Raw genomic sequence first — 15,253 nt, 5'->3', positions numbered from 1 at the left:
TCTTATCTGAGGTCACACAGCTACTAAGATGAAGAGACAAGCTAGAACCCAAGTCTTCTAACTCCCAATCCAATGTTCTTTCTAAAATATTATTTATTCAGAGAGTTCAAGTTACTGGCTCCTGCTGATACTTAGCCTACATAATTTTCAGTTGGTAGCATAGTGCCTAAGGCACTTGACTGCTAACCAGAAGGCTGGCAGTTCAAACCCACCAGCCACTCCTCAGAAGGAAGGTTGGGCAATCCTACTTCCGTAGTGATACTGCCTCGGAAACCTAAGGAGGGGTCGCTATGAGTCGGGGCCGACTCGATGGCACATAACAACAACAACAATCTTTCAACAGACAAACTGAGTAAATTTATGCCAGATCGAAGGAGCTCTGGTGGTGTAGTGCCTAAGGCATTTGACTGCTAACCAGAAGGTTGACGGTTCAAACCCACCAGCCACTCTACAGAAGGAAGACTAGGCAATCTACTTGCATAAAGATTTACCACCTCAGAAACACAAAGGAGGTTGCTATGAGTTGAAATCGACTTGATGGCAATGAGTTTGGTTTGTTTTATGCCAGATCAAAGTGAAATGCTGTTAATATTTAATTCATGTCACTTCTCAGAGGGGGAAAAAAAAAAGTTCAGCAGAAAGGGAGAAAAAATAAAAAGATTAAGCATTTATTGATCACCTGCTACATGCCCTGTGCTTTATATAGATTATCTCATTTAAACCTCACAAGAAGATTAGGAGATACATATTATTACCCTCATTTTATACACGAGGAAACTGACAGTCAGAAAGATTTAATAATCTGCCAAAGTCACACTGCTACTAAGTGCTGGAGTGAATAAACCAAATCAGATTTGTTTGACTCCAGAGTCCAAGTGCAACCCTAAAAAATGTCTAATTGAGGAAAGATTTTGAGACCCAGAATTTTTAAAGGCATAATAAAATGAAATGTTTATAGCAACCTGGGATATTTCCAAAATACAGTTCTTCTTCTCCTCTAATTCTTGCCACTGAGCTCTATAACTCAGAAAAAAAAAAAAAAAAGAAGTTGGGTAGGACCCAAAGAATAAATGTTGAAAGGATGAATAAACCAAGTCAACATCTTCACCTTGGAAAATAGGCCTATCTGATTAGAATCCACCCTACAGAAAAATACTGATATCTACGGGAGAATTGACAATAAACCTAATCCCTGAGGCTGATAAATTACATATTTGTAAAAAAGGAAGTTAAAGAGATAAATGGAGTACTTCCAGTCACAAATGGGAACAGGGCAATGAGAATGAAGCAAAGAAAAAAGGATTATATATGTGTGTGCATATAACATATGTATGTATATGAATGTGTGTATGTATCTGTGTATCACTTCCTAGGTGTGAAGATTCAAAGAGTCCTAGAATAGCGATTATGGAAAAACTGCATTTACAACTTCAGGATAAAGCAGAACATAATCAATTAAAAAAGATTCTGATAAAAGAACTCTAATAATGACACTTTCATTCATAAAGATGCATAATAATTTACTGAAAATCAACTGAGGTGGTGATTACTAACCTATAATCAACTGTCACTTTTCTTATGCATTTTTTTTCTATTTAGAATTGTATAATAGTTAACCTACTAGCACAGAGTACTCTACAGAAAGAGAAATCCTGTTTAGGAGTTAATTCTTTCACCCTCCATGTGTGAATAAGCACCAAGGGTAAAATGGAGCTAATCAACTACCAAGAAGCAGGATCCTTGTATAAAAAGAAATAAATAAAGCAATATACCAAACTCCTTGCCATCTAGTCGATTCTGACTCTTGGTAGCCCCATGGGTGACAGAACAGAACTGAGCTCCCTAAGGTTTTCTTGGCTATAATCTTTTTATGGAAGTAGATCACCAGGCCTTTCTTCCATGGTGCCTCTGGGTGGGTTCAAACTGCAACCTTTAGGTTAAGAGTAGAGCACAAACTGTTTGCGCCACCTAGGTATCTTAAAGGAAGAAATATAGGTGGTGAGAAAGCAAACAAACAGTAAGCTTCCACTGGCCACACAGAGCCTGAATGACTATGATTCACCAGGACTAAGTATTTCTTAGTTCTGGTCCCACAGTAGGTAGATGATACCTATCACATTTTTGAAAAAGCCTCAAGTGATGATTTACCAAACTCGATGGCACATAACAACAACAACAACAAAAACTTGGTGCTAGGCAGAGGAAATATCAAAGCAAATAAGACAAGGTTTATGACCTCAAAATTACAATCCAGTAGAGGACACAGATGTGGCAAACAAATGACTTTTAATCAATTCCTAAGGATTCAAAAAAGGAGAAGAGGGTTGAATTATAAGCCTAAGGACGAGGTGGAGAATGCAAAAGTGGAAGTAGTGCACTTAAAATCCAATATTTAAAGGAAGAAGAGAAAAAGATTTATTAATACAAATTAAAAGGACAGAGAATATTGGTCCTTGACCCATTCATTCATTCTAAGAGAGGTTGCAAACCCTACACACTCGGTTCCTCTGATTTGTGTAAACATCTCCCAAAGTCCTGCCTGTATGCTAAATGTTCCCTTATTTGGGGCCAAAGAGGACTAGGTGCTGAAATATAAGAGAAAGAGGGATACCTGGTCTCTCAGTTCCCGTGTCCTACTACCACTAAGGTCTTAAATTCTTTTTCCCCACAAAATTTTTCAGGCACAACGATACACTATAAACAAACTATGCAGTCCCCTGAGAAGTGTACCCCCCCCAAAAAAAATTTCCCCCATAACTGGGAAATTTAAATTTATCCTAATGTTGGAACTCACCTCCCAAAAGCTTCCACTTGGCACTGGAACGAAAGGCCTCCATCTGCTTTACCTCTTCTGGGCGCTCATCCACAAACTCAGCTACCTGTGGGAGTGAGGACACTATACTAAGAAAATGCACAGGATCCAGCCAACGAGCACTACTGTCTCAGGAACCCAAAGCTATGACCATTCCCATTCCGAATAAACATGGCTCACACACACTCAAAGCAGTCACGAAGAAACATGTAGTGGTTCTCATTGATGTTTGCTCCATAAATATCTGATTGTCACTGGGCTGGCTTACTTACAGATCTAATCAATTTCCTTCTAAAGGTTAATTTCTTTCATTACAAACCTTTTTTAACCTGCCAGGTACACAACCACTTGTAAGCTAAAACCTTCCATCTTCCTGATCTCTCCTTTTACATTCAGAGTAAAAGCACAGGTTGGCTTCCTGTCATTCCTGTCACTAACCAAGTTCTCTGGGCTCCTTATAAACACTTTCCTGCTATAGGCAATAACATTAACAGGTTTTCTTGAATCAAACTAAAAGAAATCATAGAATCATTAAGATGTAAAATCATATTTCACATCGTTCAAACTCCCCAACAAATCTGGAAATTTCTCCACAGTATCCTTGATAAATGATCATCTACTCAATTCCTCCCTGAAGACTCTCACTGGCAGGGAACTCATCTAACATGGCATTTTTGGACATTTTTGCCTAGAAAATTCCTAATTTTACTGGGCCAATATCTACCTTCTTGTAACTTCTTTCCATTGATCTTAGTTCTGACCTCTGATTCAACTGATCCTCTTTTCACATGATAAGACTTTCAAAGATGACTGGTGGAATAACTTCAAGTAAAAAAAAAAAAAAAACTCACTGCCTTCGAGTCAATGCCTTTATAATATTGTCTTTTGTTTTTGATTGCCCAAAAACCTAAATAAGGGAAGTTTTAGCCCCACTGCCCTCTCCAGCAGTCAGAACATATCTTCATCATTGAAGTCATTTTTGTTATGGCAAGACCACTACCACAACCACCAACAATAATGACAAAATAATTATAATAATAGGAATAACTAATAGGCACAATTTACTGAGCATTTACCATGTATCAAGCACCATGCTAAGCTTATATGAATTATTTCATTTAGTCCTCACAGCAATCCTTTGAACCTCATTTTCATAAATGAGGAAATGGAGGCTCAGACAGAGTTAAGTAACTTGCCAAAGACTACACAGATATTAAGCAGCAGAGCGGGGACTGTAGATCTCAATTAATCTTGCTTGACACCCTGTATATCCAACGCCCAATAAGAGATCTCAAAGCTAGGTTACACGAAGAATGGTAGGACCTTGGGAGAAGAGGTGAGGAAGTACAGAGTAATTATGATCTGGCTTTGAAATCCACTCCTGCCACTTACTGGCTTGTGGTAGAAAAAAAGTTAACTTCTCTTACTTACAGATTTCATCAGTAGTAGGGAGCCTTTCTTTGCTATTGTGAGAATTGAGTGAGATAATGTAAGTAAAGCACAGAACATGGTGCCTTGCACATAGTTGCTACTCTGTAACTATCATTACCGTATGATCCAGCAATCCCAATCCCAGGTATATACTCAAAGAACAAGAAAACAGGAACACAAACAGAAACTGTACGCCAATGTCACTGCAGCACTTTCCACAATAGCCAAAAGGTAAAAACAACCAAACTGTCCATCAACAGATGAATGAATGACCAAGATGTGGTATATATACACAATGGAGTATTACTCAGCTATAAAAAGAAACAAAATCCTGATACATGACATATCTTGAAAACGTTATGCTTAGCAAAATAAGTCAGCCACAAAAAGACAAATACTGTATGACCTCATTTATATGAAATAAGCAACTATATAGAAACCAAAGATTATTATTAGTGATTACCAGAGGTGGAAGGGAGGAGAAAAGTGGGAATTTTTTGCTAAGGGCCATTGAGTTTATGTTTATGGTGGTGAAATAATTAGAAAAAAAGGTAGTAATGGAGGTTGTATAACATGAAGAGTATAGTCTATGTCACTGAATTGTGCATGGAGAAAGTGTTGAATTGATTAAAATTTTTTGTGTGTATCTTCACTGCAATGAAAAAAAAATCAGTCCCCATTCTAGGGTATGAACCCTAATCTACACACCTCGAGTACTTAAGCAAGTGTACTACAGTGTACACAGTTTTAAAGCTCAGTTGAATCACTGAATGTTGCTGCTGTTGTCAGTTGCCATCAAGTCAATTCCAACTCATGGAAGCAAATTAAAAGTTCCCTATAATTGAACCTGAACATTGTCAGAAGCTGGATTCCAGCAAATTGCACTGTCACTAACTCTATTTATGATTCTACCACTGATGTTGAGGATATCCTGCCTTTCTCTGTGATTGGTTCCCATTTCAAGGCTGATGGGGCCCTCCACAAACAGGAAAGTCAGTGTAGAGGCATATGCCAAAGAATACTACTGTGGTGTAGTAAATTACATGGTATGGCTTTTCTAGCCATAAGTCTTTGTAAATTCTATGGTAGAATATGCCATGAACAACTGAGTAGCTCTTGATTGTTAAAGTTATCCACCTGGGGTATTTCTCTTCAGAGTGGCAAAGCAATCTTCTGGGAAAAGTTTTCTCTCAGGTGTATAGAATTCTAATGTTGGGACTGGTTAGTTTGGCCACTCTGCCAGGCTCAAAAAGAGCCCTCCTAGAGGCAGAAGGAGTCTCTCTGACTGCTGCTGAGAAAAGATGTGCTGCTGAGAGAAATATGCTCCTGAGAGACATGCACTGCTGAGAGACAGATGCGAGAGACACAAGCTGCTGAGAGAGCGATGCGAAAGACACCCATTGCTGAGAGAAACACTACAGGCTGCTTAGTGAGACGGCTGGCTGCAAGAGACTGAGTGCATTTTTGAACTTGACTTGTAGCCTGTTGCTTCCCTAATAAACCCCATAATTTGTGAGTTCTGTGTGGTCACTGCAGTGAATTACTGAACCCAGCAAAGAGGTGGTGGGTATTGTGGGAGGAACAGTTGATGAAAGGGCTAGAGGGAGGCAGCATGTCTGGCCTTGCAGGAATAGCCCTTGGGCTACTGACGGTGATTCTGTCTTCCTCTTGTGGAGTTAGAGGAGGTCAGAAGATGCAGTCTCCCTGCCTCTTTGGCAACTATTTTAAACAGCCCTGTGGAAAATGCCATTTCTTCTCCGTTTTCAACTTTCCCCATAAAAATCTACCCTGCAGCAGGAGTAGAGATTAAGAGGCTCATATCATTTCAAAATCCTGATAGCCCCAAAAGATACATACCACGGGCAAATCTCCATCATCTTCTTCTTCCTCCTTTTCCACTTTAGTGGTGGAGATGGCTGTCCAGCTCACATCATCATCCACGATCCGCATTCTAAATGTGAAAAAGAAAAGAGAAAAATCATTCTTGGATAACACCCCAAGAACACTTATCCATTGAATTTAAGAATAAAGTTCAAAATCCTACAAGATCCTGCATGATCCAGTCCTTGCCTATACGGCCAACTTCATTTCACACTGCTGCCCCCTCAGTTCACTACCTCACTGGTGCCTAAAATAAGGCATATTTCTTACACCAGTTTTCAAATACACAGTTCCCTCTGCCTGACCTGCTCTTCTCTCACTCATCAACAGAAAACTTACTCACTCTTCAGGTCCCCACATAAATATAACCTCCTTAGGCATACCTTCCTTGATTGCCCCTCTCCCCTAGGACTAAGAATCCCTGTTACACATTCATGAGTACTTTCACTGAATTTATCACAAAGGAAATTGATCAATTAGTTGTGTAAATAGTTGTTTAAGGCCTGTATCTCCATTAAACTGTAAGTTCCATCAGCACAGGGATTATGTCTTTCTTGTCCAAAGAGGCAACCTCAACACCCTGCAGTAACTAGCACAGAAGTTCAATTAAGTATTTGTTACATGGATGAACTAATGGATGGTACCAATAACAATAACTTCATCATGTTAATATTTGTTAAGTATTTGTTACATGGATGAACTAATGGATGGTACCAAATAACAATAACTTCATCATGTTAATAGTTATTATCTGTAAGGTCAGAGACACTTTATGTATCATTTCTAACCAAACAACAGAAGGATGTATTACAGTCAATGTGCTCAGCTGCTAACTGAAAGGTTGGAAATCCAAGTTCCCAGAGTCTACCCAGAGAAGCCTTGGAACAAATGCCTGGGGATTTGCGTCTGAAAAACCAGCCTTTGAAAACCCTATATAGCACAGTTCTATTGTGACACACGTGGGTGGGTCGCCATGAGTAGGAAGTGACTATGTGGAAACTAATACTTTAAAATCACAACAACTATTTAATACAAGAAGTACTGTTGTTCCCATTTTCAAGATAAGGGAACTGAGACTCAAAAAAGAATAAATACCTTGCCCAAGGCCACACAGCCTATACATAAGGCTCTACAGGTAAGAGTCAAACTCCACAAAATGTTTCTCCAAAGCTAAGCTACTTTCACTACATCGTACTGGGTCCAAAGAATACACCCAAGCAAGAGGGGCAGGAAAGTAGAAAACAAGGGAAAGTCAAGAATCAAACCAAGAAAGAAAATGGTTTAGTTCCTTGAAACACTTACATTTCACAGGGCTACAAAAGTTTGCTCATAAAATGGTGATACGAACAATAACTATTGTTATTGTTGTAACTACTTTGTAGTCATTGTTCATAGAAGTGTTGTTAAGCTTAAGCAAGTTCACATGCAAGTACCTAGAACAGTGCCTGGTACAATGTAAGAAGTGTGTAGATGCCAGTTGCTATTATTAGTAGTAGTATTAGCAGTAGTGACCAGGGGTCTCAAACTCAGGATCGGAGTCTTTGGGACTCGAGAAACCTCACAGGCAGGTTCTGAACTCTAAAAATCCAAGCACCAAGGCACGAAATTAGCTCCATCATTCTCAGGGAACAATATTCATTCACTACAGAGAGGTCGGCAAAAGAGTAATCGAAGTTAAAGCATAGCTTAACCAAGAGAAGATGCCGCTCAGTAACGCGAAGAGTAAAGTGGTGTAGCCACAGCAAGTCAGGGCCCTGAGCTCAAGCAGGAGTTGGATGAGCAGACAGAGGGGAGGGATCCTGGCCTGGCAAGGAGAGAAGGAAGAGCTAGGTGCGGGAGAACGGAGAGAAGATTAGAGGGACCGTGATCCGCCACAGGTCCCGACCCCGCTGGTACCTACTCACCCCTTGCCTCCGGTCCCGCCAAGCTTGGGCCGCTTTTTGCGACGCTTGCGACCGGATTCGGGGCCCCCATCGACACCAGCATCTGCCCCAGACAGGTAACGCTTCAGATACTCGGCCTTGGAGAGCGGCGGAGCTGCCGCCATTGCAGCGGCGCGGGCGGGGAGACGGCTCGGCGTTGAGGACAAACTTCTGGAACGCGAAATGGATGGCAATGACTTGAAGAGGTGTGGCCAGAACCGGAAATTGGCGGAGTGTTTGGAACAGCTCAGGCTGAGCGGTAAAAGCTCCTTGGGTGATGCACGTGGAGACTAACGAAAAGTGTGGACGCTTACAGGGTCCACTCTACCTGCGTGTGAGGACGCAATCGCGTTGCTTCTATGCCTGTTCCTCAAGCTGCGTCTATTCACAAAACTAAGCAGCAAGCGCAGTTCTAGTTTTGAGGCTACAACACAACCCAACCAGGACCCTGCCCCCAGCAATTTCAAAAGCACCATGTTGTTATTTGCCATGGAGTCCGACCGATCATAGCAACCCCTCCTTGGGTTTCCTAGGTGGTATCACTACGGAAGTAGATTGCCCAACCTTCCTTCCCAGGAGTGGCTGGTGGGTTTGATGGTGGGTTTGAACCACCAGCCTTCTGGTTAGCAGTCAAATGCCTTAGGCACTATGCTACCAGAGCTCCATAGTGTAGTGGTTAACGTACACGCTCTGGAGTTAGTGTATTTAAGTTTGAATCCTGGCTCCATAACTTCTTAGTTGGAAAAATAGGCGAGTTATTTCACAAACCGGGGATAATGATAGTATTAATGAGGGTAATTAAGTCTGAGATGTTACAGTGTAAATGCTTAGAACAGTGTCTGCCACATAGTTACAAATATAGAATAGTTATTTTTATTAGTAGGAACTCTTGTGGCCCTGTGGTAAGGCATTCTGCTGCTAACCAATATGCGGGCCATTCATATCCACCAGCTGCTCTAAGGGAAAAGATGCAATTTGCTTCTGCAAAGATCTACAGTCTTGGAAACCCTACTGAGTCAGAACTCCCTAGCAGTGGATTTGGTTTTGATAAGTCAAAATATTAGTATTATAAATATCTTTAGGTGGGGAGAAATTTGTTCTAACAAGCTTGCAGGTACCAATCAAGAACTTCAGACCCAGTATGTTGTTAGTTGAGCTGATTCCAACTCACGGCAACTATTTTGGTTACTTAGTGCCAAGGAAGGAGCCCTGGTAGGTAGTGCCTAAGGCACTTGGCGATTCAAACCCACCAGTCACTCCCCGGAAGGAAGGTTGGGCAATCTACTTCTGTTGTGATACCACCTCGGAAACCCAGAGAGGGGTTGCTACGAGTCGGGTTGACTGGACAGCACATAACAACAACAAAAGTGTGCTCTAACAGAAAAATACCACAGGTAGATGGCTTGAACAAACACGGATTTCTTCTCTTACAGTTTAGGAGGCTAGAAGTCTGAGTTCAAAACGCCAGCTCTAGGGGCTGGGTGAAAAACCCTCGACCTTGGGCTTCAGCTCTGCCTCTTGCTCTCAGCCCACTGAAGCTGGAGGCATCTCTTAACTCAGGCAGCTGCTGGGCCGCTGGCTGCTTGGGCTGACAAACCAAGGTCAACAAGTAAAATAGCACAGTCCCAAGATTATCAAACAACACAATAAGCCACTAATTGAAGTCCATTAATGGCCCCCAAGATAGGTATACAACATGGCAGGCCACTGAGATGAAGACTCGGCCAAATGCAGGAATTCAGGTGTGCCAAAAAGCTCAGAGACCTTTTTCAAAGCTATCTTACATACTAGAAGCAGACTACATCCTTAAGTCAGCTACTTAGCTGCTCCAGTAGATTCTACCATGGAGTTGATTACCAGTCTCATAATGGAGAGTAACTACTTCCAGCTGCCCAGTCACTCAAAACCAGGCCCAGCCAAGTTGACACACAACTACGCTGCAGCAACCCTATGTGTGCAGAGTAAAACTGCTCCAGTTTTCAAGGCTGTGACCTTTTTGTAAGCAGATCGCCAGGCCTGTCCCCTGGGGCACTTAGGGTGGGTTCACCACCAACCTTCCCGCTAGTAATCTACTGCTTAACCTTTGCACCACCCAGGCGCTCCTAGTTGTTGTTAGGTGACTATTTAGTCAGTTTCAACTCATAGCAACCCCATGTACAACAGAATGAAGCACTGCTCAATCCTGTGCCATCCTCACAGTCATTGCAATGTTTGAGCCCAGTGTCATAGCCATATGTCAATACATCTCATTGATGGGGCAAGACCCTATACCAAGCATGACGTCCTTCTCCAGGGACTGGTCCCTCATGATGACATGACTAAAGTATGTGAGACAAAATCTCATCATCCTTACTTTTAAGGATGATGTACTTTCAAAACAGATTTTTTCTTCTGCCAGTCCATTCAATATTCTCAGCACCATAATTCAAGATACCAATTTTTCTTTGGTCTTCCTTATTCATTGTTCAGCTTTCGCGTGCATATGAGGCAATTGAAAATACCATGGCTTGTGTCCTGAATGTGACATCTTTGCTTTTCAACACTTTAAAAGGATCTTTTGCAGATTTATCCAAAGCAGTATATTGTTTGATTTTTTGACTGCTGCTTCCACGGGTGTTGTGGATCCAAAATGAAATCTTTGACTTCAATCTTTTCTCCATTTATCATGATATTGCTTAATGATCCAGTTTTGAGGATTTTTATGTTGAAGTGTAATCCATACTAACAGCTGTAGTTTTTGATCTTCGTTAGTGCTTCAAGTCCTCTTTACTTTCAGCACAAGTTACGTCAGCTGCATATCTCAGGTTTTTAATGAGTCTTTCTCCAGTCCTGAATCTCTAGTCTTCATATAGCCCAGCTTCTGTATGCTCAGCATACAGACTAAGTATGGTGAAAGGATACAACCCTGACACACACCTTTCCTGATTTTAAACCACACAGTATCCCGTTCTGTCTGAATTACTGCCTCTTGGTCTATGTATAGGTTTCACATGAGCACAATTAAGTGTTCTGGAATTTCCTTCTTTGAATTATTATCCATTTGTTATGATCCACAGTCAAATGCCTTTGCATAGTCAATAAAACACAGATAAACATCTCTCTGGTATTCTTTGCTTTCAGCCAAGATCCATCTGTCATCAGCAATGGTACCCCTCACTCCATGGCTTCTTCTGAGTCTGTCTTCAATTTTTGGCAATTCCTGTTGATGTGCTGCTGAAACCATCTTTCACAATTATCTTTGGCAAAATTTTACTTGCATGGGATACTAATGATATTGTTTGATAATTTCTGCATTCTATTGGATCACCTTTCTTTGGAATGGGCATAAATATGGATCTCTTCCAATCAACTGGGCAAGTAGCTACCTTCCAAATTTCTTAGCATGGAATGAGTGAGTACTTCCAGTGTTGCATCTATGTGTTGAAACATCTCAATTGGTATTCCACCAATTCCTAAAGCCTTGTTTTTCCATCAAAACAGGGGACAAACGAACTCCTAGGTCCAGTGTAATTCCTATGAAACATATGGAGGTTTCTAAAATCCATGTAACTTCTCCACATTGAATCATTGGTAACACCTAGCTATCTGTTGAAATTGTGCAAAATCTTTCCAATGAAAAAGACCTGGACCTATTTTCAGCACAGCAGAGGAGGAAAGCTATGGAGATCAAATGCTGGTGGGAAAGGAGAGTATCATCATAGAGGTGTTAAGAGCCTTACTCAAATTATTTCATTTAATCCTCACAACCATTCTGTTTATTATCCTTATTTTACAGAGGAGGAAATGGAAGCTTGGAGAGGTTAAGGAAGTTGCCCAATACCACACAGCTAAAAAAAAGGTGGCAAAGACCAGATTCAAATCCAAGCCACATAGGAGCAGAGATCAGCAAAGTAGAGTAAAAAAGGTGATCCAAACTTTTTTTTTGGTAATCTAAACTTTTACAAGTAAAATATTAGACTTGGTATTTTCTTTTTATCTAATCATAAATAAGGTAAATTTCTGTCATTGTTTTAAAGTATATTAGTTGAGTAGGCATTGTTATCCTTTACGGTGTTCTGTGTTGTTAGGTAACATGGCACGTGTTGTTATGCTTTAGATACACAAAAATTGGGATACATGTTCAAAAAATTCTTGGTTGTTGTTAGTTGCCAACAAATCCTGTCTGACTAATGGTGACCTTAAGTGCAACAGAATGAAATGGTGCCCAGCCCTGTGCCGTATTCATGATCACTGGTGCCTTTGAGTCCATTGTTGGACTATTGTGTCAGTTCCTCTCACTAAGAGTTTCCTTCATTTTCACCAACCTTCTACTTTACCAAACACAATGTCCATCTTTCCTGATGATGTGTCCAAAGTAAGCGAGCAGAAGTCTTGCCATCCTCACTTCTAAAGAGCATTCTGGTTGTATTTCTTGAAGATCACTGCTCTAAAGTATGAACTTTTAACCACTGGGTCACTTGAGTAGTTGCCACATCAGTCCAGAAAGGAAAGCGAACTGAATCTCTGACACTGGACTGAGAAATTAGGGCATTACTAGCTGGAGGCCCTCATGGTCCCCCATATGGAACCCTGCCTTGATTTCTAGTCCAGTTTCGTGTATCTCAAACTGAACTCTATAGCTCTGCCTCCATCTTTATGTCAGCAGGCATTTGGAAAGGCTCACATTTCTGGTCAAGTGAACATAACCATTTTAGTCCTCTTGGGCCCCATCTCCTGAAAATTTCTGGCTTCTTCACTTCTACCACTACCCATTCTACCCAGTCCTCAACTTAGCCTGTCAAGACGCAACCTCAGATGCATCCCAATCCTCACAGGGCAGTTAGGCAGAGTCAGCAGAATGCATGTCTGGGGGCATGACCTGAGCTTTGCTTTCACTCTGCAATTGCATTTAATGAAGAGGGAAAAAAAAGTGATTATCGACTTGAGCTCAGAATATTGAGGTTGTGTTTCACTCAGGCTGGCTTGGGTTTGAAGCCTGCCTCTTAAATTTTTACTTCCTTTGGGAAGCTCTCTAACCTCTCTGAAGCTGTTTCCTCACCTGTAAAATGGGGATAATTTTGTTTATTTATAGCTACCTTTCCTCAGAAAGGATTTAAAGCAAAAATGGAGACACCTCAGAATTTTTGTGAGGATTAATGAAAATACAAATAAAAGGCACTTCACAATTTTTAACTCACTTAATTCTTAAAAGCCCCTACAAAGAAAGTACCATTATTATCCCCATTTTACAGACCAGGAAACTGTAGAGATGCCAATACTAAAGGGCTTTCTAAACTCTGAAATAAACACACAGACTAAGTGGCACTGGTTTGTTCCCTTTCAGAGTTAGAAACACTGCCACTTTCCTGTAAAGGGTGGGGAGAGGTATGTAAAAAAAATTTTTTAAAAATAAGAACAAAGCTAATCAATTCATAGAGCCAGAAAGTACAATGGAACCTTCCCAGATCATCTGGAAACACATCTATAGACCATTTCTTATACCTACATATAAGAAATCTCATCAAGGTACTACAGCTTTATAGTTTGTGGGAGTGAATTCATTTGCTAATCTTTGTCTTCAAATCCTTAAAAACAAACAAACAAACAAAAAAAAACTACCTTACTCTTGGGTATGGGGGGGTGGTCAGTTCTACACAAAAGTAATAAAATGCCAAAGAATCCCAATATAGAGAGGTTTCTGAAAACAGAACCTTTAGAAACAAGCACATTTCAAGAAGGGGAAGGCAAAGATTCCAGATAAAGAATGATCAAAGTACGAGACGTACAGTATCACAGGAACCAAGGGAAAGGTTGAGAGAGGAGAGGGTCCACTGTCAAATGTGGAGAATAAAGAGTGAGACTATTTTCCAAGTGGAAAACCACCTGTGTACTTTGGTAGTTTAATACATCATTAAGTATAGATGCGTGACTGCCAAGTCATCTATAACTACATAAATTCTTGGAAGTTGCATTTGTACCATAAAACTTAAGGTTTGAGATAACACCCCAATCAATAATCTTTTATGAACAAGTCACCCTGCAGCCAGCATCAAGGGCAAACCATGTATGAGACTGCCTGGAGTATGAGACGGGAAGCGGGAAGCTACAGTGCAGAAAACACCAGCCAGAGTCTACAGCCCTGGGCAAGGGTGCTCACTGGGCTGTTAACTTTCAGTACAGCTATGGGCAGCCCTCTCTTTCCCTGGCTGAACCTATTTCCCTATTTGTATTTGAGAGAGGACCAGATGATCTCAAGTTATCGCCACTGGTTCCAATGTGCTTCAACCTCTGGAGCTTTTGCATTTGCAATCCCCTCTACCAGGAAATCTCTCGTTCTAGTAATTCACATAGCTCACTCCTTTACCTCTTCTTAGCTCTGCCTAATGCCAAATTATTTATGAACTTATTGAGAGCCTCTCTGATTTAAAACTATTTGAAATCACACATACACACTTGTCGCAGTAACCACCACTTTTCCCAGCTTCACAATCCTCCAAACACTAAATACCATCTGCATGCTGTAAACTTATTTGTTCCCTGTCAGTCTTCCCACTGTCGACTGACTGTCCACAAAGACAGAGATCTGGTATGCCTGGCACACTGTAGGCACTCAAACATCTGCTGAAGGAACAAATGAAATTTCAGCTCCAATCCCGAATTACAATGACCACATATGAGAAAATTTTATTCAGGAGTCTGAATGCCAACAACATGGAATCAAACAAGGGCAGAGTGAATACCTAGGCCAGTGCTATTTGAAAGCTGTCATATTTTAATAACTTTTTCACCTATGCTAGACTCTTTCCTGAGAGGTACTTCTCTTATTGAAAGTCAGTAATCAATTCCCAAAGTCCAGCTGTAGCTATATTCCATTCTCCATTTCCGTGGGTCAAACTGGGAAGAACTTAAGAGTTTCAGCCTAACATAGAGAGCATTATGTGGAGAAAGGGTAAAGACTCAGGAAACGTGGTAATGACATGCCCACAGTTCATTTCCAGGTTTCTTCACAGGCTGATTCAAAACTTTCAAAATAAGGTCAAGTAACACAACAGGCTTGCACTTGCATCACAAACTGTTTAGGAAGTGTGCCTATTCTCCCAACTTAGATAATGTGTCCTCCGCACCAAGTGCAAAGTCTGGTGGGGAGGACTCTCCTCAGCATTACAATAGTAATAAATAACCCTGCCGTGTGAGCGGTGCTGGAGGCTGAACCACGAACTGCCCACTG

The 15,253-nt window shown here is 41.0% G+C and overlaps 1 protein-coding gene across 1 annotated transcript in view; it reads right to left on the bottom strand.

Annotated features, from left to right (window-relative positions):
- The window catches only part of BUD13 (BUD13 homolog), a 51,727-nt gene extending 43,556 nt beyond the window's left edge, over window positions 1-8,171 (bottom strand). Inside the window, exons 1-3 of the mRNA XM_007936506.1 lie at window positions 8,029-8,171; window positions 6,101-6,194; window positions 2,795-2,879 (exon numbers count right to left, since the gene is read on the bottom strand). Coding sequence (XP_007934697.1) covers window positions 2,795-2,879; window positions 6,101-6,194; window positions 8,029-8,171 — 322 coding nt within the window. The remainder of the gene's footprint in view (window positions 1-2,794; window positions 2,880-6,100; window positions 6,195-8,028) is intronic.
- Between the last annotated feature and the right edge of the window lie 7,082 nt (window positions 8,172-15,253).

The sequence above is a fragment of the Orycteropus afer genome, unplaced genomic scaffold (assembly GCF_000298275.1).
Source record: "Orycteropus afer afer isolate SDZICR_OR568_19922 unplaced genomic scaffold, OryAfe1.0 scaffold00036, whole genome shotgun sequence".
Lineage (NCBI taxonomy): Eukaryota > Metazoa > Chordata > Mammalia > Tubulidentata > Orycteropodidae > Orycteropus > Orycteropus afer.
Note: the sequence above shows the minus strand (reverse complement) of the source record. Positions and strands in the feature narration are given on the sequence as shown.